At 44.8% G+C, this 26,769-nt stretch overlaps 1 protein-coding gene and 1 long non-coding RNA gene across 2 annotated transcripts in view; one reads left to right on the forward strand and one right to left on the reverse strand.

Moving 5' to 3' along the window:
• Positions 1–26,769, reverse strand: part of LOC142803733 (uncharacterized) — a 256,809-nt gene that overhangs the window by 182,282 nt on the left and 47,758 nt on the right. The window lies entirely within an intron of this gene.
• LOC119174485 (uncharacterized) overlaps positions 21,192–26,769 on the forward strand; it is a 91,551-nt gene continuing 85,973 nt past the window's right edge. Inside the window, exon 1 of the mRNA XM_037425415.2 lies at positions 21,192–21,635. Coding sequence (XP_037281312.2) covers positions 21,633–21,635 — 3 coding nt within the window. The 5' untranslated portion in view covers positions 21,192–21,632. The remainder of the gene's footprint in view (positions 21,636–26,769) is intronic.

Genomic DNA, 26,769 nt, shown 5'->3' on the forward strand with positions numbered 1-26,769 from the left:
TATATATATATATATATATATATATATATATATATATATATATATATATATATATATATATATATATATATATATATATATATATATATAAAAATAGCTATCATCCAACATGACTTATTTTTTGTTTGATGGTGGGGGGTGGAATTGTCTCGGCTGATGTTGCGACGACGTTCAGCGTCGGAACGAAGCCACTATGCATTGATAACAATGCCCTCAGGAACCATAATATACACCCGCCCGGAAATTACGTTCCTTGTTTCTGCAGAGCTACGCGGAGTAAAAAATATGCGAAAAAACTTCCCAACACTGATTGCAGCGGAACCGCCTCGAGTGCGTAATTAAATACGGTAATATTGCCACTCCGAAGGCGCGTTCCGTTGGAGGTCGAATTTCATATGCCATGTAGATGATTGCTTCAGGCATCCGCACCTTTGTTTCACAGAGTATCAGCAGCTCGGCTTCATTGGTTACTTGCATAGTCACACACCTGGCGGTGACGTCAAAGTCTGAAAATACCTCAAGGGCAGAGCACCGTCTCGCACCTGTAGATTGGAACACGCAACGTTGCAATAACAGGTTTACTAAAGCCCAAAAGCCTTCCGTACCGTGGTACTCTGCCACTAAAACTTGAATGTGATGTCTGTAACTCATAAAAGCGGATCAAAGCTATTGACAACTTGTGCCTCTCAGTGTCAACTTTGTTAGCAGCTTGCACCTCACTTTGCGAGTGCGTGCCATTTATTGAAACTGAACGTTTGTGTTCTAGTTTGTGACTACTCACCCCTATTATTCTTCATTAAAAGATCAATAAGTAAATTGAGTATTATGGGTAGATTCCTTACACGGTACCAGAGAGTAGGCAGAATTTTTTTTCGGGAGAGGGAGCACACCGTTAAAGTGGTCATTTTTTGTGTATATATGCCATGGCGAAAAAAAAAATTAGGAGGAGGGAAGGGGGCGCACGGGCTTAGTGTGTCTCTTCTCTCCCTAGCTACACCACTGCGCGGCACATGCAGGATTGTCAGATGTTGAACCCATACAAGGGACCATACATAGGAACATACTGGACAATCACATGTGGGAGATAAAGGCATTGGCGAAATTAGGACACCTCGATAGCACGCATGCAGGTTATTGCCACATGTTGTCTTTAGGAGGAATCACGCAGTACACATCCACAGCATAACTGATTTCATAAAGGCTATCAGGTCTATACGTCGTTACTATAGCTTGCGGCCCTGCTGCGGTGGTCTAGTGGCCAAGGTACTCGGCTGCTGACCCGCAGGTCGCGGGATCGAATCCTGGCTGCGGCGGCTGCATTTTCGATGGAGGCAAAAATGCTGTAGGTCCGTGTGCTCAGATTTGGGTGCACGTTAAAGAACCCCAGGTGGTAGAAATTTCTGGAGTCCTCCACTACGGCGTCTCTCATAATCATATGGTGGTTTTGGGACGTTAAACCCCACATATCAATGAATTATAGCTTGCGGTGTCTGCTATCTGGCCAGTCCTGTAACAATGCTTTATCGACCTTTTTTTTTTAGAGAGATCACAGTGCCGTATAACGCCAGCAACGCGTGTGCCATAACCTGGGCAGACCGGAAGTGGGCGGTAAACATCTTTCGGCTGGTTGATTACGATGAGCTTGGTCGGAACTTCACAACCCGCTGAGCTATAAAGTAATGCGTATTACAGTTTTAATTCTTCACATTCGCACGCCCAATTCACTTGTTTTTTTTGTTTTTTTTTTTGGAGGAGGGGGTTTTTTGCACTGCGTGGAACCTGGTTAAATACTGTGGCCGGGGGCTTAGGCATAATGAACTTACTCTTTCTCTAACTACTGGGAATGCCCTTCTCTCCCTGAATTGAATCGAACATTGAAGGCAAGGGACGGCTTTAAGTTCTCCCATAGTAGAGTACTGTGTACTCTAAATCGTTACCCACTTTTTTCTATCCCCACTAGCGCGGAATTCCGTAAAACCCTCAAACCTGCTGGTTAAAAAAAACTTCATCGTGTATATTCCAGCATCGAAACTTATCCATCACCAAAGTCCGCTGCGCAATGAATTTACACGCTGTCATTTTGCCCTGAAGAGCGCGATTCAAGTGCTAACCAGAAAAGTAAGTACAACATTTTAGCTTTTCTTCGTTTGTCTTTTTTCCCCTCAGGACGGGCATTAAAAAACCAAACTTAGACGACGCTCGCGCTAGGTCATCTAATTGAAAACGCGATACCGTAATTTAGCCCCATGGGTATCACCTTCAACAATGTCGCAAGGGGAAAAAAATGTTGTTACACACATATGTCATTGGCCGCTTCAAACTATCCTAGAATGACTGGACGTACCACTGCTAAATGCCCGCAAAGCCGTGCTTGATATTGAAAATTTTCCAAGAGCCCACAACGTGTCCATAAGATGTGACGCGCATCTGCGATATTACACACTTTTTGACGGGTGGGAAGTGTTAAACCAAGCACTTGTGTCATAGCTCATCTGTGTTGACGCTGGTGCGATTCTGGCGCACAATATTGTATGCGTTAATGGAACTACAGCTACAATATAACTTTGTTGGAGCGTTTTTTTTTTGTTTCTGTTTGTCGTGACTTCACGCAATGGTGTGGCTATGTGTTAAGACACCTGCTTGCCGCACATATGGTTTCGGTTCGATTCTCATCCGGGCCAGATGCTTACTATTAATTTGTTGGCATTTTTATCGCATTTTCTCTCTCGGAAAACGATGACCTCTTTCTCCCAACCTCACATCGACAACTGTATGAGTTAACGCATTTTTGAGGAAGAAAAAACAGTACATCTTTATCGGCATAAATTAGAATAATTATTTTTTATCCCACTCTCTACTACCAATCAGTTATAATGCTTCTTCTTTTTTTGTGTGCGTGTGAAACTGAGACCACTTCAACTTGTCCACTGTTGCGTTATCTGCGTAAGTAGTTTGACTCACCCTAAACCATTGACTGGAAAGCTATGCGAGGCCCTTACCTACAGAGACGATTAACGACGCCCTTTTTGACAATGTGCAACAAAGAACACTCGCTGTTTCCCATACTACAATTCCCTCGCTTCTTATCTTTGAATTACTGCTCAAGAATCCGGCTTCGAAGAGAGAGATAAAGATGCAAGGAAAGGCAGGGAGGTTAACCAGATGCACGTCCGGTTTGCTACGCTGCACTGGGGAAGGAATGAAGGGAAGAAAAGAGATATGAGAGAGAGAAGAAAGGTACACACAATCACGAGCACACTCGGGGAAGCACTCGCAGCCTACAGGCGGTCGCTCAGGTTAGTTGGCTTCAAGTAATGTAGTAGCGCTTTAGTCGTTTTCTGTGCGATCGAGACACACGCCTGAGGTCCCAAAATCTTCTGCACAAAGAATAGTCTAGAGTCCAGATGGTTCAGAACCATCCGCGCTTCGAAAGCGTTCGACATTCCTATAGTCGCGGCGCTTATTTAACGTTTATCATCGCAGTCGACAATTGTTTTAAAACAATCGAGCTTTAATCTCATTATCTTCGATCAACACTCGTCCACTATGTCTTAATCAAAATTCATTTTTCGCTATCCTCGCTGCCTCGATAAATAATTCATCGAGCGGGTCATACTTCTTTGAAAAGACGTTTTGTCGCGAATGCAACGTACTTCCGTCGGTATCACGAAGTTTAAGCCCAAAAGCGAAGCAAAGCTACACGGACTCAGGTCTGCCTGTCTTTCGAATTTATAATATTGGGGGGGGGGGGGGGGGGGGAGGGGAGATTAAACAGAAGCTTTAGATTTTGGAGAAATACTGAGCATTTTTCTCGCGGAAGCGGTCTCTATAGAAGTGAGTCGGCGCTTCGGCGTCGAAAGATAGTGCACTCATGCGTTTATTCCCGAAGTAATGAGATTCATTGCTTTGTGACTCAAAGAGCGAGCACGCGAAGCGATATAATATGCCAGCCCCGTAAAGCCCCCGATCAAGAACTGTAAAATAAATATCAAGAAAAAAATAAGATACATGGTTGCGGATTTAAATTTGAAACGAAATCGTATAACGTATGCGGATCAGTCGCACGCATCGAGCACTCTGGGAGTAGCGAGGCGTTCAGTCTCCAAGTCAATACCAGTTTTTTTTTTCCTTTCGTTTTTTTCCCCCTCTTGTGCGTTTAGGTCTTGACCAAGCGTCGGGAATGTAGTATAAGCCACCTAGGCTTTTACACTAGGCGTTGGAAAAACAAATAACACTTGTTCAATATACGTGTTAAACTTTAGTTGGGGCCCTTGGGCCTTCAAAAAGAATACAAACCATGGTCCATACATCTACGCGACAAGCGGGAGAAGCCTGTTCGATTGTGATACAGGCGGCGCGAGTACTATTTGATAGGTCACACGTCCAATTGATTTGAAGTTTTAGGGATGGCATCCACATCCCTAAAACTTTAGGCATGCTTAGTATGCTTACGCCTTAGGTATGCTGTGCAGATGCCAGAAACTTTTACCAATGCGACAGAAACTCGTGGTATATAATGCACTCTTTGCTTCACACCTGCGCTATTGTCACCTCGTTTGGTCAAACAGCACTAAACAATCATTAGAAAATTTAGTCACACTACAGAAGCAAGCCCTACGGGCAATTGTTGAGGGTATTGCTGGCACCTTATAATGAGCAAACGCATTACCTATTTTTGAAGTTCAAAATTATCCGAGTTGACCACTTTTATGACTATCAGCTTATAAGTTCTTTTAAACATGAAACAATAAAGGGCAGTACTCATATAAGGAACATCGCTAACTTGTCAATAAATCAATCATATCGCATAAACCGACACACCGAACATTGGGCAGTTCCGCGACCACGCAAAAACTACGGTTTTCAAACACTTTCCTACAGCCCTCCTTCAATACTAAACAAATATAAATTAAGTGATGACAACATACGTCATATTTCGAAAAAGAGAATGCTTCAACTAATTTTATAAACACCAATGTTTTTGTTTATGATTGCGTCTGTTGAGAATGTTTGTTTCATACTTTTTTGCTTCTTCTCTTATCAATTTGCTTTATGTATTTCTTTTTTACTATTGTGACAAGTAAGAATGCTTGTTAATGTTTGCTGCAGCTGTTATTCTTCTAGGAGGTGGGACTAGTCAAGCTGCCTACATGCAGCTTTTATCCCACCGTCCTTGTTGTTTAAACATGTTTTGATATATGTGGCAATAAAGTTCACTTCACTTCACTTCACTTCACTTCACTTCACATTCTAGTAACTTTGACACTGACCCGTCTGCTAAGCTAAAGGTCATAGGATCAAATCCCAGCTGTGGCTGTGGCATTTTCGATGGAGGCGAAAACGTTTGAACCAGTATACTTAGATTTAGGTGCACGTTAAAGATCCCAAGATAGTCGAAATTTCTGCAGCCTCCAACTACGGCGTCTCTTATAATCACGTCGTGATTTTGGGACGTGAAACCCCAGATATTACTATTATACTGACCCGTCAAGTTTTCGTTTTAATTTTCACTGTCTTCGTTCCCCCCTGTCAAGTAACAAAAAAATGCAGCGATTTCTGGTGCACCCTAGGTAGAATGATATTATGCATATAGTCTGCTGTAATATGATACGAAATAGGCAGACGGTATACCCTGTTTCGTGAGGTCTCGGTTTGACGATATATGCGCAGATAAGCTCCGGCAATCTCTCTAGAGAAGAAAAGGAATATAAATATTAAAAAAAAGGAGGTACCGGTTTTTTATTTGTGCGAATACATTCGGGCGTCCATACCTTTTTCTTTTTCTCTATCTTTTTTGTGTATTTTTTTGAAAATTCCTGTAGCAGACTACTTTCGCGTTGCAACGTTTGCCAACGAGGCGGCAACCGGCCGCTGAGTGCATCTGGGCTCTTGAGCTTGCCGCCAATAGTAATGTTGCCACCATCGCCGGTTCCTTGCCCAAACGACGGGCATTGAAAAAAGACGGTAAGGCAATATATTCTACCACTTTATAGCAAACTAGCTAACTAACTAGCTAACCAACCAATTAACCAAGTGACTAACGTACGAACGAACGAAGGGACGGATTGACGGACGGACTGACGACCTGATGAATAGCTGGGCAGGCGAGTGGAAGAACGAACAAATTAGTCAATCAAACATAAATATTGGCATTTCCTCATCCGTTTAAAATTCACTGTCAACCCTATCAATCATCAAAATTGACCTGGAAGCGACGTACGGCTCTGTCGTACAACACCGAGTGTGGAAGCCCTTCACAGACCCTGACCAGCGCTGAATTCTCCTATTCACGAAATACATTATATTACGAAGTAAATGAACAAAAAAAGAAAACAACAAGGCGTCTGTGTCATGTTTTTACTCGCCGAGCAAACAAGGACATCGATGAGCGCCTCAAGAACAGCGACAAAAGGAAAACATTTGTACAGCACTTGAGTGCCGGTGCGCGTTCATATCACCGCAGGCTTTCCTCGATAGAAGACGAATACGCGTTGTGGAAGAAAATGAACCTATAAACAGCTGAGGTGCAGAACGGATGCAGCATGCGGTGGGCGTTCGCCAGAGCAGACCGCGGACGTTGATAATCAAATCAGCGTCGAGGAAGGCGTGGCTGTGCTGCACGCGACCGAGTGCAGAGCATCGCACTGGGTGCGTGCACTGAAGCTTTTCCTTTTACGTTGTGGCACTGCATTTTATCTCTCAACAAGTACGTACATCCCATTTCCTTTTGTTTACGTGTGCTCCTAAATAAAGTTACCTCATCCTTCTCTGCCCTCTCCTTGGCTTTCCCTTTCCTGTTCTGTTTTGCCCTGTAATAACTGTCTTGTTTTGAATAGGTTCAGGTCCGTATTGCTTTATATAGTCGTCCATACTTCTTATTTCAGAAACGAGAATTCCCATCCATTTCCCGATATCGGCTCCGAATTTCCGTCTTGTACACTACGTACGCTTTGCGGGCAAGAAAGCATCTATTTGAGGCAAACGCATACAGTTCGGCGTGACTTATTATTTTGTTTATTGCTTCCGGTGTTGTTGTCGGTGCTCGTTGTGGAATTGGTGTTGTCGTTCATGGGCAAGAGACAATCGATAACCTTGTTTGATTCTCCTTATACCTTTAGGATCCGGCGGTGCTATTAGATCGCGAGATGTTGATTCCCCCCCCCCCCTCTTCTCTCTTCTTTACCCCTCGAAATGCGGTTCGTGTGTTCTCGGGAATATTATATTGCTGTCATCCCTCTTATTTCCCGCGATTTTGTTAAAGGTGGAGATCCGCGAGAGTTGGTTTTCTTTACTTTTCCTTATTTTTTTTGTGTGTTTGATGAAAGGATGCAGACCTGACACGTTCCGGCCACAAATTGGGCAAAATATAAGGTTCAGCATCGTCCACATTTCGGGAAAAAAAAATATGTTTGTAATCTTGTGTTGCCTCTAGAGACAGCAATGTCGCTCGCTTGAGGCACGCAGTGCTCCACAAAACCAGTTCAGCATTATAAGCTGCTGCAGTATGCTCTGCTTGTAAGCAAACTTCTTCAACCAAACACTTTTTCAAGTAGAAGCTTCGGGGTGGTGAATGGGGGGGGGGGGCACTATCACTTTCTGGGAAGTCGTTTTTGCCTTATCATGCAAAAGCACCCAGTGGATTAGTCATAGTTGGCTTATACAGCCACTGGACGAGAGGTGACGCTGTGCTCGCATGGCGTAAGGTTAGCGCGGCGTAGGGCACCTAGATGTGCTCCTTCTGTGCAGGGTGGAGACATGCCTTTGTGGACGCCATGGATATTGGTTCAAACATTCCCGTTCATTGCCAGCCATTGCGTCGCACGCAGTGATAGATCGCTTTCAATGATGTGTACGGTAACTTGGCGCGTCTTCGTTCTCTGCGCACCAATTGATTGACTTGATGTGTACCAAACTTGGCATGACATGAAAAGAACATATGGCGAACACAAATCACTGGTCAATACATAAAACTCATGTCCCGCCTGTCATATACGTCATGAAATAGATGCTTTAGTCATGGAGCTCTAACTTTCATTCGGTTTACTTGATGTACCAAACTCTACATGACAAGATAAGAGCACATGATGAACGTAAAGGACTGGTCCTAACAGAAAAATCATCCGAGCATGCGCATCGAGCCTCTCTAGCATCGCGGTGCGAGCCGCGCCGCCTGGTGGGAGGCAAATTACGCTGGCGCATGTGGTCGAGCTGAGTCTTTCTCAGACTTAACGTAGTCTGCGACGGCCGGCTGCCGGAACCGTCCGTGGGTGCGATTACGGGGCTCGTGGGAACGGGCGGACGTCGATGACACCACATTCACGGTATACATTGTATGTGCTGTGTTGTTTGCGTGTTCTGTTCTCTATGTGTTGTATTGGCATCATATTTCATTATTTGTCAAGACGCTAGTCATCTATCAGATTTCGTTGGCGACCTCGCCGTTTAAAAGCAGCTTAATGTACACATGTTAACTGCACTATGGAGTCGGCTCTTTGCGCATGTGCAGAGAGCGACTTTGTCAGACACCACAAATTAAACACATATGCTCTCTCATAGGACATATATTGAACGGACAAAAGGTGCATGTCGTGAGCCTAACTGTTTAAAAATTTTCAAGATTTAGAGTATTAACGATTTCAATGCGCAATGTGCTATTTTGTCCAAAATCGGTCAGGATATTATTACATACGCAGCGCTGTCGGTACTCAGCCGTTCATGACTATTTCTCGTACTCGTACGTTCACGTATTGCGTAATCCCACTGAAAGAACAGGGCGGTCGTATCTGCCAAGCTTTTCTTTGATTTGAACTCCCCTCCCCCCCTCCAAATCACGCGCACGCACACGCGCACTAACACACGCCTACACGCAACAAACACTCTCACACTCAAACACAAACGTTGGCACAGGCGCTCGATCACCAGCATCCACAAGAAAGTGCTTGTGTTTGCCGTTGCTTGAATATACTGCTGTGGATTCCTCAAAATTTCAATCTTTATTACTCTATAGTAAACGCCAGTACTCGCAGAAACGCCTGATATTTTGTCCTTATTTTCCTGCCTAGATTTCTCACACTACCAACGCGAATTCCTAAAAAGCGAAATAGAGCGTCTGTGCTCGTATTTTCCAGTAAACTTTCGCTTCAACAAAAAGACTTGGTTTCATGAGTAAGGTGCGAGAAAAAAAAAAGTACGGATAGCCTACTTTAGCTACAACGCTGAGAGCAAGCAAGCAAGCAAGCAAGCAAGCAAGCAAGCAAGCAAGCAAGCAAGAAAGAAAGAAAGAAAGAAAGAAAGAAAGAAAGAAAGAAAGAAAGAAAGAAAGAAAGAAAGAAAGAAAGAAAGAAAGAAAGAGAGAAAGAAAGGGAAAGGAAACGGTTATTTTGATATTCGGTGGCAACAGCGAGTGCTGCATAGCAAGTACATGATGCCACCCTGCCGCAATTCCAACGACGATAACTCGGGGCATGCAACGCCCAAAGGACTCGGCGACCCGCTACTGCATTGACGCGGTGTCGTCGTTTCGTCAACTCTTCTATTCACGGCAAACGGTGCGTAACGACATGAGTGTGGAACGTCCCCCAAAACCATCCTTGCAACTTGTAACACATCTAAGTTCACCTCATGATCGCCACGGTAATGCAAATAAGACACCTTTATGAGTGGCAGTGTTTTTCTCAAAGTATGCAAATGGGTTGGGGTATTGTGTCTACTCGTCATTACGTGCGAAAACATTCACTTTGACAATGAGCAGCAAAGATGTATAGACTTTTATACGTTCTGCATACAGTATGCAGGAAAAAGAGAATCATTTGCAAATTATTATGATAACTAGGGTTAGTTTATTGCAGCCTTTACCCTATATAATCTCACCAGCATGCCGTTTCCTATCACCTGCGTCCTGCTCCAGACATCCATGCGCTTTTCCTCTAATTGGCTGTTCGCGCACTGCCCAGCATTTTATTACTATTTCGGTGAAGAAATAACTGTAATTACACGTTCATCATTTTTTTCTTTTCGTCTGCTGTCAGACCAGGACAAATCGATCATATATGCCTAGTTGTCTTTCGCAAAGAAGTCATGCCTATACGGAACTCCATCATTATTTCAATGTGCGAAGAAGCATTTGCCAGTTTCTTCGCCTGTGTTTGTTATAATTTTATCGAGCGATCCCGACTCCAAAGCCGAACTCGTTATTGTAATCGGTCTGCGCATTTACAAACGCCGCGCGCTCTTTTTCCACTATCGTCGCTGGTTACTCCATAGTCTACTCCAGTTCTCGCAGGCAGGCCTGATGTATACTTTGTGTTTGTTTTGGGTGGAAGGCTCGAAGCATGTAGCTTCATTCTGGGCGATATGAAGGTGCGCCTGCCTGTAGGTCGTCTTTAATTGGCCTCGTACATGATCTGCGCTTGCCCCGGAGAGAAACTAAGTGAACGTAACGATCTAGAGAAAAGTTGAAAAACTGATTTAACGTTTTTAGTCTATACGCGAGCTGTCTCTGATTACCAATCACCGCAACTATGTTTCTATATTTTATAGCTATCACAACTTCTGCAACTGCACACTACAGTCATTGAGCCAGCAAACGTGAACCTCAATCGAGATGCCAACTAGCGCACTTTATGGTCCTTATGATTGGCCGTCAGGAGGCTGCAGGTAGTCCTGATAATGCGTTTCTCTTCTCGATTCCGTGAGGGTCGCGAAGAATTGAGTTAGCTGAACCTACATACATACATACATACATACATACATACATACATACATACATACATACATACATACATACATACATACATACATACATACATACATACATACATACATACATACATACATACATACATACATACATACATACATACATACACATACACATACATACATACATACATACATACATACATACATACATACACACACACACACATACACACACACACACACATACATACATACATACATACATACATACATACATACATACATACATACATACATACATACATACATACATACATACATACATACATACATACATACATACATACATACATACATACATACATACATACATACATACATACATACATACATACATACATACATACATACATACCTCTCTCGCCTTAGTTCTGTATCACGCTTTCCAAGGTGTTAAGAAGCTAGCCTGACTAAGCATAGTGCTTTTGATTGATAACTTCATTTCCCCCAGAAAACGAACATGAAACTTTCTGCAACGTAATAAAATTTTGTTTCAGTCAATTTATTTAGTTTTCATTCAGACAGTAATTTGTGAAAAATGACTGTTGGGCCAGTGTACAAAAGCTTGCGCAGTCAATAGTCAATATAAAAAACATATAGCAGTATGTTCGTGTTATGCTATCCGAATAAGTTTCGAAGATATTACATTACATCGTGCAAATGAAAGAGGCGTCATGATGCACCCGTCCCGACATTATTGAAGCAATTGATATGACATGCGTGCGTTATACAAGTTTTGAGCACATCTTTGAAATGAGTCATGGCCACAGCTTTAGAGCCAGCCATTTTGATGATCGTCAATGCACGCTTCATTTCTGTACCACTAACCCCTGGCTCCAACGAAAAGCATATTGTTACATTTCACGGCATATCCGCAATACCAGAGCGCTATGTTCCACCATCACTCGTAAGTATACACCCGGCAACATCGAGGCACTAGCCATCCAACGCTTACTCAGCAGGATTCCACCAGAACATGATTAAGTGCATAAGCCGCCTCCCGGGTCACCGGAGTCGTATTAGCTTTGTCAGCTTCTATGAACCTGCGAATAAATGCGTTTGCATAATTTCTGCTCTACTCGGGCCTGTTTGTCTAGGGCCATGCATAAATGTATGCCACGCTGCTCGTGTGGGTAGGTGAGTCTCTGTTTACGGCCTGCGCCCACGATTGCCTGCGCCAACAACACTGAAGCTAATTTATTTACCCCGGAGTATAGAGCGTACTATAACAACGAAGTGCGTGGAACGAACTTCAAAAAGTGTAGCCCAACCAGGGTCAAGCCGCTTGTGGCGCTGGAAACGGTAGTCTGCGGGTTGTTGTCATTTCAAGAGTCGCGCACGCCTCCACCAAAGTGGTGTAGAGGTATTAATTCCCATGCACTTCCCGCTAGAAAAAAAAAACTGGGTTCGTATCACAGTTGTAAAAGTTGAGTTTTTCTTTTTTGTTTCTCCCTTAAAACTAATTTCAGTTCTTACGCACTGCTACGAACTTTTATTTAAAATGTAAATAAAGATAGAAAAAAATTGACAGTGAGCGTTGTAGCGCCATCCCACGGCATTCAACGAAAACGCAACGTACGGATCCAAAATCTCCGCGAATGCGAATAATTTCGGAAGTAATTCAAGAAGTCAACAGTTAAACACTACGCTACGCAACTGCCAAGTCACAACAACAGAACACTTTCCGAGGCGAAGGCTCTTGAATTCAGGCAGTATCCGTCGATGACGCGGAAATCATTCATGGTTCAATATACTTTTCCTATAAATCAGTTTTGTAGGCTGCCATATTGGATTGGAATGCACTTTACAATGGTATCATCACAGAAAGTGGTAATATGTACAAGTACAATGATCAGTATTGTCTACAGCCCCACTACAGTAGCCACATTTCAAGTTAATAAGCTTTTACAGCGAAAACTTTTATGAGATCACAATACGGGTGCACGAGATAAGACAACCACTATCGCACGAGATAAGATAAAAAGCTCAGTGAATTAAAAAAAAACACACCAACTGTACTAAAGTGCTAATTTGGCCGGTTGGTATATGATCAACGAGGCGAAAAACAGCGCGAAAACACAAGACAGTGAAACAGATGAACGAAGCGGTGACTTACAACCAAGGTTTTACTCCATACCTGGGGGTATGTACTGTAGCACACGCAACACGAAAGGAGAGAGAGGACAACAGTGACGCGGAACGTTTTTTTTTTTTAATGAGATATTTTTATGCGACTCAAAAAAAACTGTATGGAAGCATTTATCCACTTGACAAACACGCAACTTCCCTGGTGAGGAGCACTAACGAAGTTACTATCACGCACAAATCACCTTTCTTTTCACTACAAAACGCCTCGTAAATCTCACGTGCTCGTTGATCCTTGTGTCATCGAAGTACATTGAATTGATCAAACACAGCATGACAGCCACATACGGAACTGTGGGTAGCTAAGCGGCTGCCAACGAAACCCCGCGATATAGATCGCGCTGTTCTTTGAGGCGGTAATTTACACAGCGGCCAGTTTGCCCGATGTAGCAGCAGCAGCATGAGAAGGGAATTTCGTATGCCGCATTAGGTAGACATTCAACACACTTGTTTGCGTGTTTATTAAATGCGAAGCATTTCTTAGTGAACTTCGGCGACTTTGAGCATGCATATCTATCTATCTATCTATCTATCTATCTATCTATCTATCTATCTAGCCTTTTACGTTTGGGTGCTCTCGTGGTCATCCCCTTAACTTGGCGTCAACCAAAATTAGCATTATCATGGGACGGTAAGATGGCTTGCCAAATATGACTCGCTGGTCTAGACATGACTAAAGTCACAATCCCGTCACGTACGTCGTCCAAACACCTCCCTCCACACAGTGGAACATACCCACAGGCGGGTATGTCAGGGTCCCGGCTGGAATCGAACCTAACCATTCTCCGTGGCAGTGAAGCATTTTCCCACAGAGCTATGCAAGGTCTCGGAACTATACTTTTCAAATAGATGCTAATCTTCGTGAAACGTCAATGGTGGTTGCAGGGCTGCCTGCCCAGTTTTATAACATTACATATGTATTCCTTTGATACAGCCGTCACGTCGGGTTAACGCCAATTGTGGTTAGTTGTCATGCGCTAAAGTTGGTTTGTGTCGCAGTGTCTAGGGCCAGCATCCTCGCGAGCATCAGCACTTCATATCAGCTTCTGGCGTTGCTAATACACATGTTCCAGTTGGCATCGTTACGCAAGTGCAAACAACTGCTTATATAACCATCTGCAACTCTTCAACATATGTATGTGCGTGCAACATTTCTACATATCTTTAGTATCATTTTATGACGTGTCACTCAATAAAAAAACTGCAACACGGTCACCCTCCGTCCGCATGCTTCGCATAACGTCGAATTCCGGGTACGTGGGATCTGCCAAATTTTTTATCACACATGCGAGGCTCTTTGTCCTCTTTCTTCATCTCATGGCACACACTATAGAGAACTTTATTCTTGCTGAAAAAACAACTCCGATACCATTTTATGTGCTACCTTTTCGAAACAATGCGACCGCTCATGAAATAGGGTAATGAACGCTGCTTTTGAAAGTGGGCTTTTTTCTTGAACACTACATGGTTTAGTTGGCTATTTCAAGTCTTTTAAACGACTTTCGGCTATGAAACACAGTAAGTTGTCCGGGTATACTGCCATTCACAGACTGCGCACCTGCGAGTTGAAGATATATATAGTACACAATGTGTGATGGCATGATCGCGTCAACGCCGCCCCTAGACAAGATTTTGCGATTGCTCGCTTGAGAAGTTTCGATTGCGCAGAACTGTAGGGTAGCAAACTTTTCTCAGAGCGGGGAGCGTACTGCCAGTACACGTCATCGGATAAAAAGATTTCAATGTCAGCAGATCGGAGTTTTTTAGCAATGGGTAATTCAGTGGTTAGTTACAGTGTGCTTAGCGCTTCGTCAGTTCCTTTCGCTGTCTTGTGTATTCGCGCTGTTTTTCGCCTCGTTGAAGAACACCAAGGGCACAATGGGATTTGAACCCGGGTCCCCTGCTTGCAAGCCTGGTATTCTACCATAGAGCCACGTCAGCGCTTGGAAGGAACCGCTTTGTGAACTGGCCTTAGGCAGCAGGCTTGATGTCGGGAAAGGAATCGCGTTAATACGAGTCGGGTTGAATAAACTTAATTTGGCTGATGATTTTTCCAGGGGCTAGGGTGCTAAAGATCCACGGCTCGAGGAACATCTTCCGAGGTCCTCGGCGATGGTCCTGGCCCGCTGGACGGCCCACGCCTGGTCTCCAGGATCCCCACCGAACAGAGCGACTTCCCATCGCTCATCAAGGCGTGCCGCTTCAGAGGGTCCTGCAGTTGGCGTCGTCCTCTCTCGTGGCTTCTACTTGTTCTTTGCGCATTCGCAATGTAAACATGCCATGTCGGCCCGTTCGTATTCGGTGTCACATAATGCAAATCGGGCAACGAGTGGGCCTTCGAATGCCCCAACCCTTTACAAAAGCTTGATCTTGTCCGCCTATTAACTGTGGAGCATACCCAGGGGAATGATGTGGATTACAAAAGCTTCTGGCATAATTCTTCATGGTCGTCAGCCACAGCCCAAACAGTGCTCGGTGTCACAAAACGCCGATCGGGCAACAAGTGGGCCTTCGAATGCCCCAACCCTTTACAAAAGCTTGATCTTGTCCGCCTATTACCTGTGGCGCATACCCAGGGGAATGGTGTGGATTACAAAAGCTTCTGGCATATTTCTTCATGGTCGACAGCCATAGCACAAACAGATTGCATGCACAAAGTCACTTGCAAGTGTGCAGCGGGCACCATGCTTCTCTGAAGAATGACGAAGGATGGCACAGGGAATGCCTCCATGCTACACAAAGATTATTGTGATTATTGGTGTAGTGGGTACCCTGAAAGTGTGTTTTCAGCAGTTACCCGAAAAGCTTAAAATAAGCTCTAAAAGGCTGCACTTCCGGCTTTCGCTGTGACAGTCTTGCGCGTTCCGAGCAGGCCTGACAGTTTTTTTCGTTTTCGTGTAATTACTAAGGTCACGTTTTTGTAGTCTGCTTTTATGTGCTTTATCCTCATGGTGCGTGGCAATCATTTCTGAAAACCTCTCCCCCAACATATTGCACCGTCGGAGACCCTTAATGGTAGGTGAATGGTGATGATGATGACGACGACAAAATATCTTCGTGTTTTCCTGCAGTTCTGGAGTTTGTGTGTTCCCAGGCCCCTTCCTCCCAGATTCTGCATCCGAGCTAGTACTATACGTGGTGTCAGAGGCTTCCAATGAAAGATAAGGGCCAATCCCGATAGCAGTGCTGTTTACGAAAATGGCTCACGATGTCACGTGACAACTTACCGCGTTCCCTTGCATACCCGCGTAACTAGTTAACGCTTGCTAATGGTGGCTATTGACGGTTAAATGGAGACAAATTCGGCCGATGATAAGCAGTGTTGGCTAATTTCGGCTAAGGATTGCTACTGCCTACTCACGTTGAAAATATTTGCCTTATAAGTCCCTAAGCTTGTCTTCATACACCCTTCAAACCGATACGGCGTTGTTTACCGATTTCCGGAAAACGCGGGCCTCGGTGATCATGGCACCCTCAGTGAGTGTACGGTGATCCCGCTCTCCATCCACTGTTTTATCTGAGCATGTAAGTTGTCACGAGGACGCGGGCGCAGTTCCCGGTCAGGGCGGCCTCGTTTCGGTGCTGTCATAGTGTAACAACACCCATGTGCACTCTCATTTTTTTTTTAACCTGAACGCCCCAGTGTCTATCACCCAGTCCATAAGTGCACTTAACGGAGCACAGCGGCAAAATCAACGATAATACGTGCATCCCCCCTGCAATGTCCAGCTGTTCCTTTCTGTCTTGCCCAGCTGTACTTTGCTAAACTGTTCCAGAAACTGTACACCAGGATGACCGCAGCAGTTGACTATATTTGTTCGATGCTCGCGCGTTCAAGCTTTAAAAACACTCAGCAAATCCACGGAGTGAATGATGGTGGGTGGGGCGAAGCGTCCACCAGTCCGTCCATACTTCCGTCCATCTGTGCGTCCGTCCGTGCATCAGCCTATGCGTCCGTCCGTGCGGCTGTCCGTGCGTCCATTCATCTGTGCGTCAAACACACAGATAGACAGACGACGGACGAACGTGGCTAGCCGCGGATGATTTATGGTTTGCCGATACAACTCTCGAAAGCTTCGCCCCAATCATCATCATTCACTCCGTGGATATGCTGTGAGGTGGATTACGTACGTGCGTACATACAGGTGACGACCTACCCACGCCTTAAGGAGCTTCGCTCCTGAAAATCGGTGGGTGCACATATATCCATGTACACCTGTGAGAAAAAAGTACACGATCTAAGGAAGTGCGTCCCGATATTGCCGTCTGTGCCTTCTAGTGGCGTTGTTGTCGAGAGTACCGTTCACGCTGAACTCACCCAGAGGAACGCCCTCGACAGCACGACGCCTCAACAGCAGATGGCTCACCGCAAGACAACGCCCATGTGAATTTCAGCACGCACTCCTACGGTCCGTATTTTCACTCGTGGGATTGCGTTAACGAACCTTAAGCAGCCGAAATCAATTCGGAGCCCTCCACCACGACGTGCTTCAAAATAATATCTTGACTTTCACGTGTAAAACATGAGAAGTACTACAAGTATGTTTAACCGTCCCTAAATCTTCTCCCTTCAATTCGTGATTACTGCTGATAGGCTCCATAAGACAGCGCTTTTTTTCCGATAGCAAGAACTACTTTCCCTCGCTTACTTTCAATGCAGGGAAGCAAATGGGATGCTGATTTTTTTCAACGGTTTTGCCATTTCCTTAGTTGTTCTCTATCAGTCTCTCCTTTACAGCGTGGATGGTTGCAGCATCATGGGTAGTGAAACAGCCTCAGATAACAAATACACTTCCCCAAAATATTAATCAATTTGTTCGCTGACAGCAGAGCCCGACGAATGCGACAGCGTCTCCGAAGTTCCTGTCACCATGACACATCGACTTTCGACGTGAAGTTAACGCCAGAGGAGGCTCCCCTCAACAACGTCCGTTGCTTTGCTTATCCAGTTTCTTCGTCATGAACTTATTTTCCAGGCTAGTCTTCCATTTGACTGCCACAGTAACAGTGCTTGTCTTCTTTATTTGTTTTCACGCTGGCAAAGGCTTTCCTGGGAGAATAACCGACCTGCAGACGTTACAAGACAGTTATGGTAACACACTCGGAGTGGGGAGTGCTCATTAATAAACATGTCCTTCCTGAATTCCTCGGCTCCGCAGGCAAGGCAGAAAGACAGTAGGGCGACGTGCGAAGCGGGGCACCGCCGACGCCACCGGGGGACCCTACGACCCATGAACAAGATTATGCTGAAGAAGAAGAAGAATTACGCGAACAGGACACCGAGGAAATTAGAAACAAGAAGGTAAAGAGGGAAGAGAAGAGGAAGAGGCGAGGAAGTTGAGAGCACGATTAGCTGAATCCAAAAAGGAACGGGAGAAAAGGAAAAATCGAGGGGCTAACAGAGCCGCGAGACCGAGACAGGCATCGTTGAAAATGTACATCGCGCGACAGCTTCTCAGCTAACGTTGTACGGCAGAGAAGTCGGCGGAGGAGACAACCGACGCTTAATTCGGATTCTGATTTGAAGAAGTTGAGGTCTTCTGCTTCGAGCCGAAGCGCATTCTCTGAACTCTACACTTTTCTTTCGTGCCAAGAGAGTTTCATGTGGGACGACGGAAGTTCGAATGAAATCTGACACGAATGCCTCAGATAGGAAACGGGCAAAAAAAAAAACACAAAGGACGGCGTTGTGTATTTATATAGAAGTGGAAAATGAAAAAATGGGCGTGTCTTGGTGCTGCCCTTAAAGAAAAATAAATGAGGGCGTAGAACTTCGTATCTCTAAAGTTCTCGCATAGTTTCTTCTCCCGAGCAGCAGCACGAGCAAATAATATACATATACGAGTAGTTGCTTTGTATTTATGTAGTTATTTTAACGTTTTGCTTTCTTTAAATCATTTAGTCTTGTCGATATTTTGCCTCATGGCCTTCGAAATAATACAGCTCGTTGGCGTAGGTGAAGCTCCGATTTTCTCCACGCTGTTTTATGGAATTTTTCTTCATTACATTAACCTCACTTCAAATTTTAGGGGCGCAGCTCCTTAGGGTGTGAGTCTGTTCATTTTCCGACGGTGTATATAGCCACCGGTGGCACATACCCGAAGGAGCGGTCCTTAGAATGTCCGCTGGATGGCGGCACTTGTATATGATGAATACATGATTAAAACATGTGAGATGTCTGTACTTGGAATGTTTACTAGATAAACGGACGGACGAATGGACATACAGATAGACGGACGCAATACAGACAGACATAAGGGCGGACGCTTGGATGGATGGATGGATGGATGGATGGATGGATGGATGGATGGATGGATGTATGGATGGATGGATGGATGGATGGATGGATGAATGAATGAATGGATGGATGGATGGATGGATGAATGGATGGATGAACGGACAGACAGACGGAAAAACGGACGTACGGACGGACGGGTGCACCGACGGTCTCACGGATGGACGGACACATGGATGGACGCACGGACGGACGCATGGACGGACGGAAGTCAGAATGAATGGGCGGACCAAAGCACGGAAAGACAGACGAATGCTTCGTCTCACCAATCATCATTCACTCCGTGGATACGCTGTGATTCTTTTTTCTTTTTTTTTTTTTCACCTGGCGCTATACAGAATATGAGTTAGAATTCAATTCCGTCTCGGTAAACCACCTTCCCGACTTTCGCTGCTACACCTCTCGCACCAAACTAAGGACACTCGTTCTTCCTTCTTTGTGTGTGTGTGTGTGTGTGTGTGTGTGTGTGTGTGTGTGTGTGTGTTTGGTTATCTACAGGCTCCTTTCCTTTCTACCTCTATACTCCGCATCTCCTTTTTCACTGCTTCCAAAATCTTCGGCATGGAAAAGCTTTTCTCTCCACGGGACGATAACTCAGGGGCCACACGGGAAACGGCTGCCATTACCGCAGCTATAGAACGGTGGAGGAGCACCGCCTCAAACTGGTCGTTGAGCGTGTGTATACGACAGACAAGACACAAAACACACCCTCCCCTCCGAACAAACAAACAAACCATGTAGGCATCCACTTTCCCTGCCACCCTCCCCGAAACAACACCATCAGACATCACGTTTATATACCTTTCGATCTGTCTCAGTTCTTTAAACCCTTCGCCCTCTTTTCACCCACAAACGCGCACACACAACAGAAACGCAGTTCAACTTCGATACCACTGAAACCGCCGCCGCCAGCCTTTTCCCCGCTATACCGAGTTTTCGCGGTGTGTTTTATTTCTTTGAAGTTTGTTGCGTCGAGGGGACTGTGTCGCTTTCTCTTTCGGTGCGTGCTTTCGCCGATGGAGGATAAGTCAACCAGTCTCTCTCACTGCCACGTTTCTTGCTCTCCGAATCGAACTGGGACGAAATAGCGATGCGCGAGTCTGGCAGACAACACAAGCAAGCACGCACTTCTAGGAGCACGGGGAGGAGGGGAGAGGCTGGCTCAAAAAAAAGAAGAAAAAAGAACAGAGGGAAAGATACCTGCGTAGGAAAGATCGACCGACGAAGGGAGAAGATATCGGGAAGGTTACCAGAAACGATGGCCGAAACAAACGCAGCAGCAGCAACAACAACAACCAACAGGGGAGCGATCTTTGGGCATGCTTTCTCGCGAGCGAAAAGAAATAAAAAAAGGCGTCCTTTCTCGCTCCCGTCTTTCTATGAGCTAGCCGCACAATTGCGCTGCGGCAATACGCACGCACCTCGAAACACCACATGTGCAACCTTTTCCTCTCTCTCTCTTATCGAACAAGTGTGTTTTCCCTTTATTTGAGGGTTCATTTAGAAACGACCGAGTTTGCGTGAAAGGAGCAGGCTAAAGGTAATATCGGGGTCTTCCCACTGCTTTGTTTGATTACGAGTTCTCATTCCTCTGTGGCACTTCTCGATATTCGCCGGGCCATTTTCTAACTCCTCCGTCAAGGGAGGGGGGGTAGCGTGAGATGAGACACGAAGAGCCACCCTTCTCTTTCGCTAAGAAGGGTCGGTGGCGGCGTCGACGCCTTCATCTATGGAAGGTGTGCATGCAATTTCGATTGGGCTTCGAGCTTTTCGCGAGAAAAGGAGAGCAGAAAAAAAAAAAGAAAGGCCGCTGGCAAAGCGAAAGGACGTGGCGCTCGAAGAGAGCGTGGAAGCACTGTGGTAGCGGAGAGGTTGAGAACAAAATAGGGCAAGGAGGAAAGACGGGTGAGGAGGTAAGAAGATATAGAGGGCGAGAGGGTCGATCCGGCCGCGCATGCGCGGTTGCGAGCGCGGAAGCGAGCAGACGACACCTCTTAAAAACAGGTGGACCTCGGCGGATGCCGGTCAATCGACGCTCGGCAAGCAACGGCCGCAGCGCAGCGCATCGAGTACGGCGTGTTGTAGGACGCCGAAGAAAAGCACCGGTTTCCCCTTCTTATTGCGCCATCGGAGGACTTGGAATACCCGATGCCATATCGGAGACCGTGAAACGGACTGCGACATCACAGCGAAGGGGGTTGTTTCGAGGGGGACATTTTTTTTTCTGTCCTGCGCTGGACGACGAACTTCACTGGCTGACAAGTCGCTGACGGTTGTTCGCCCTTTTTTGTTTCTTTTTTGTTTCGTTCGCCGTTTTTGTTTTTCGGCACACCTCCGTCCCGACGTGCTAAGGGACCTCCGCTGTCCATCAACGACGTGAAAAAAGTTGACCACGACACCTAGTTCTCGCCACCTGGGTCGCAAGAGCAACATGGTGAGTGTACCAATGATTTCTTTCGAGTCGTGGTGAGGCCAGTGGCCGTTGCTTTAGGTAAACGTCTTGTGATGCCCGTGACAGGCTTTACAGCTCGAATGAAACGACAATACTAGAGAAGAGTTAGGCTGTAAAAAAGATAGCTGAGCGAGTTTGTATGTATCCGTAACTCTCAAATAATTTATTTTTTAAAGCAAGAAAACATATAAGTACCTTGTAACCAGCATAGCGCATGTGCAGGTCATGTGAGGGGCAAGCATAAAACGATATGGCTGAACGGAACTTAAAAAAACTGTACTTCCTACCTGTTAGAGCCACCGAAAGTTGACTAATACATTTGTTTGTACATCTATTGAAATTGAAGGCTTTCTTACGTTTGCGTGTTAGTTTATCTCTATGTGAGAACGAAACATCTATATCGCAAAACACGGGATCACAATGGCTTAATATACAATGATCTGACAAGAATTAGGCCTGTGTAGAACTTTTTTTAAGTGTAGACATATCTAATAATTTTTTATGAGCATAACGCCACACGAACGAACATAAAGTCATCGCATGACCTCTTGCAGCTGCTGTCACTGCGGTCGATGAGCGCGGAAGATGTTGTGTGCTATACCTAGTACATTCAAGGTTACGTTGCTTGGATAGCATGTGCTACAAGTGACAGCTGAAACTAGGTCTTGATATTTCGATGGCCAAGGTAGCACAACCATGTGCGCGCACGAATGAACGTTTATATTACAGGCTGGGCGTTATTATTGTAAGCTCTCACCTGCTGTTTTCGCGTCCCTTGCCTACGCTTTGATGTATGGTTCAGGAGCACTCCGATAAGAGCTATAAGAGCTTGCGTGGGAAAATAGGGTCGCTACATTCCTATAGTGAAGCAGATTTTCACAGCAGTTAGTCAGCCGCGACGGTTATCACGTTCTTGGTTTATCTACATATACGAAATAAAGGCCACGTAACGGCGCCATATTTAATCCGGGGCGTAAAAAGAGGATGCCATATGACAGACACGTGACAGAGAAAAAAACGCCACGGGAATTGGAGATTTGTACAATAATAATAGTAATGATAGTAATTGTTCGTGGTATAACGTCCGAACGCTACGATAACATCGTGAGTGATGCTGCAATGGAGGGCTCTGGAAATTTCGACCAACTGTGGTTCCTTTTAAAGTGCGCCTAAATGTAAGCATACGCGCCTGAAGCACTTTTCCAGCCATCGAAATGAGATAGATATAGAAACCGGCTTAAAGATATTTACAAGGTGTAATAATAATGATTCTTGGGGGTTCAAACATATCAAAACTACCGTTTGATAATATGTATAACGTGTCGTACGCAGGTACGTATACATATCGACATTATCGATCAGAATTGCAAAGAGTACTTGTAACGGGTAGCACTGCACTTGCGACAACATTCCGAGCAAACCCGGGCATCGCACGAAAAAGGAGAGAGAGAGAAAAAAAAGGAAAGGCAGGGAGGTTAACAAGGTTGAGCCCGCTTCGCTACTGTACACGGGAAAAGAGAGAAGGGGAGGAAAATAACGAAGAAGAAAAAAAGGGGTAAAGGGATACGCTAGCATGCACGGTGGTGTGTAAGGTGCATGTCCAGAAAGTCATAAAGCTGTGCACTGTCACAGCGTACCGGTCAACCTCGACTGTCTCAGATTAAGTACATGCATTGCCATCCATCATGGTAAAGAAGGCTTGCAATGACTGGCTCCAAGGTATCTAGAACTTGCAGTGCGCTTCGAGCGAATGGTGTTAATCCAGTGAGAAATGTGACCTGCGAAAAAAAAAATATGTGAGGCTGTTGCTACCTTCCGGCCAATAATAAAAGAGGGGAAAAATATTGGGTTGCACATGGACGTTATTATCGATAGAAAATTTAGTGACCACAGTGACATGATAATGCATTCTCAACGCGAGTAAATTTTTCAAAGTAATAGTACTTGATGTTTCATGTCCCGAAACCACCATATGGTTATGAGTAAGTGATGCCGTAGTGGAGGGCTCTAGAAACTTTGACCATAAGGTGTTCTTTAACGAGCACTGACGTGGCACAGTACATGAGCCCCATCCCCTCCCCTCCCCCTCCCCTGAAATGCGAACGCCGCAGCCTGGCTCAACCCACGACCTTAGGATCAAGTCAACACACTATTTACACTAATAACAGCAGCACACGGTTTGTGGTTGGGTACCTGTGGGCTCTTGCCAACTGCCACGGGATGAAGAAGTTTTTACACGCAGCTTTCTCTATTATTAATACGAAAAATAAACATTATCATTAGTACCGAAAAAGAAGGATCGGAAACAGCTCGAATCACACGTGCATCAACCATGGTTGTCACCAGACCCAAGAAGGAAGCAGATTCCATTAAAAATACAGTGCATGTGGGAAGTGATTTGAGGTTCGGAATGTAGCTTGAACCGCGGTAATCTTGTTTTTAATAGATAATAAACAACTATTCGCATATTCTGCTCAGTAGCTATTACGTTCTTGATCACATTATCACAGGTAATTAGACTCCTAAAGAGCACACGTGGTGTTATGAAAGCAATACTACTACTCTATACAGAAGCTGTATATCATTAAAGACTCTAAGAGGGGTGAGGGAAAACAGAACGAAATCTGCGCATCTCACTGTATGTATAACACACATTGTTTCACAAATGATAAAACTTGTTCATTCACTCACCGGCGCTACCACTGGACTGGTTTGATATCAGGACGTTACATCGTTTCAATGAACTCCACGATGACGAGACCATTTCTTTTTTTATTTCTCAGTTAATCGTAATTTTTCTTTAAGAATATTAGGTAAAAAATACGGAATACTGTCTCCATCGTCCGATAGAAAACAAAGAAAAACCCCATTACACTCTGTTCCAGTGTTTTCAGCTCTATTTTCTTGTTAGTACCTTAGTGCAAGCAAGTCGTTGTAGTGGAATGATCAGCTGCGATATAGTATCGTATGAGAATTTACCGACTTAATGTTTCCCACCCAAGCGATGTATAATGTACGATTACACTGACGCGCATCCTCTAGCTAAAGTTTAGCCCCCCTCCCCCCTTTCATAATTTCTAGCAACTTCTACGTCCGCTCCATGCATTAACGCACAGTCCACATTGAAGTGAGCGCCCAAGTTTGGGGAGGTAATGGCGATTCGTATGGTGGAAAGAGGTAGCAGCTCGCCACCAAAACGCATCGAAGATACCTTTGAGGAGGAGAATTTTCTCCCATTTGGTTCTTCGTAAGTACGTGCTCTTGGACACGAAGCTATCCTCGAAGATGGCTGTTATGAAGCCCGTACGGCACGCACGGCGTTTTCCCACGGGCTTAGCCACCGCCCTCACGGTTTCCGGATCCCCTTTTTTTCTTCTCTACGTGCTTTCATCCATCCGCGTACTTTACTACGCTTTCGCACTCCTCTTTCGCTTCATCTGCTTCTCTTTCCCTTTCTATTGCTCTGTTTTCATGACTCTGCCGACAAATAAGCCGTCTGATATGGTTCTCGAGTATTTTCGGAATAGTTGTAAAAACACAACAAAAATGAACCGACGTTTAAACTGCGCGAGATTGAAAACGGGAACTGAGTGAACCCACCTCCCCGAGGAAAAAGGAATTGCGCTATTTGTTTTTCGGATAATGCCTCTGCCGTCCAGTTTATTATCGCTAATGTTCTCGGTTATTGCATTCTTCTCGAAGATTTTTCCGGTGATTGCGATCACGTGTAATTCGCTCTTAAACGGTGAAAAATGGGGGGGGGGGGGGGGACGCCTTGTGTACTTTTGTCTAGCAGTTTTTTTTTTTAATATTACGTGGGCGCCCGTCCATGAAGACATCTTAGAGCCTTTGATTGCTTTTCCAAAAAGTGATTTTGTGAGTATGTACATTTTATCTATCAATGTGTTGCAGGCTTTTGCGACGCTTAATAAGAGACCGAATATCGCTTTTTTCGTCTCTGGATACCGATGTCCTCTATTGTCCCCAATGTCCTCTACACTGCCCTCTATTGGTTTAAGTTACCAGAATCTTCGTGTATAACGATATAACTTCGTTATGTTTGTCTTCATTCGTGACTAACTAGCCACGGTTAGCCTAGTGGTTATGGGGCACGTTAATAAATTTCGACGGAAGCGAACTACTTCAGGCCTGTGTACTCAGGTTTACGCGCACGTTAAAAGTCACCAGGCAATCTGAATATCCGGAGAAATCTTCTACGGCGTCTATAATGATAATGTTGCAGTTTTAAGGCGCTAAACCTGAAGAACAATCACTATTATACCTAGTTTGACGTTGCGCACTTTTCACACGTATCCAATTTATGCTCTCGTCGCTGTGACACCGTGCCTCTAACAACGCCTGTGACATTACGGCGCTATTCCAGTTTCGCTGCAGGCAAACGTTTCAGTCGTCCTAATTCACGCTGTAAATGGTTTACCTTTTTATTTTGTGCTAGTTGTATCTCACATTCTGTTTACTACTCCTGTTTACCTCGCCGTGTACTCTGCCAAGTATACCACTACCCGCAGCTCCGAAAACGGAAGCAATTTGAGACAGTTGCACTTTAACCCAAAACTGAAACTTATTCTAAGCAGTGAAAGTTATCTCGAAAATCTGGTCCAAACTGCTTGAAGGGCCTAGATGTGCCGTTAAAGCCATCCCTTTGCGATCACTAGATATTGGAAGGCAGCTTTATTCACGCTGTTGTATACGTAGGCGGCGTAGCAACCAATTGAGACGGATATTCGCAAGCATGACTATTTCCATACTTCTATAACGCCTTTTTTTTTTGTTGGCCACCTGTGCGTTTCGTATTATAGATCTCTAGCACTAAGCCTCCGAAAATAAATATAAAGAACTGATTTATTTCAAACTGGGTTGCAGAGGCATGTATGGTCTTCTGAATGCGTACAGATGTGGAAAAAAAAAACAGAACGCACTTCACGCATTGATTTCATGCATAGGTGATTGTTCATATACATTAACGCGAAATTAGTTTCTAAAGTAGCGAATCACTGCAGTAGACCCAAAGTTTTGGCAAGATAAGCATCCCCTACGCGTAAATGACTGTTTGCTGCTGCATTCATTTTTTTATTCCATTTTCCATTATTTGGCT

Source organism: Rhipicephalus microplus, chromosome 3 (genome assembly GCF_043290135.1).
Source record: "Rhipicephalus microplus isolate Deutch F79 chromosome 3, USDA_Rmic, whole genome shotgun sequence".
Classification (NCBI taxonomy): Eukaryota; Metazoa; Arthropoda; class Arachnida; order Ixodida; family Ixodidae; genus Rhipicephalus; species Rhipicephalus microplus.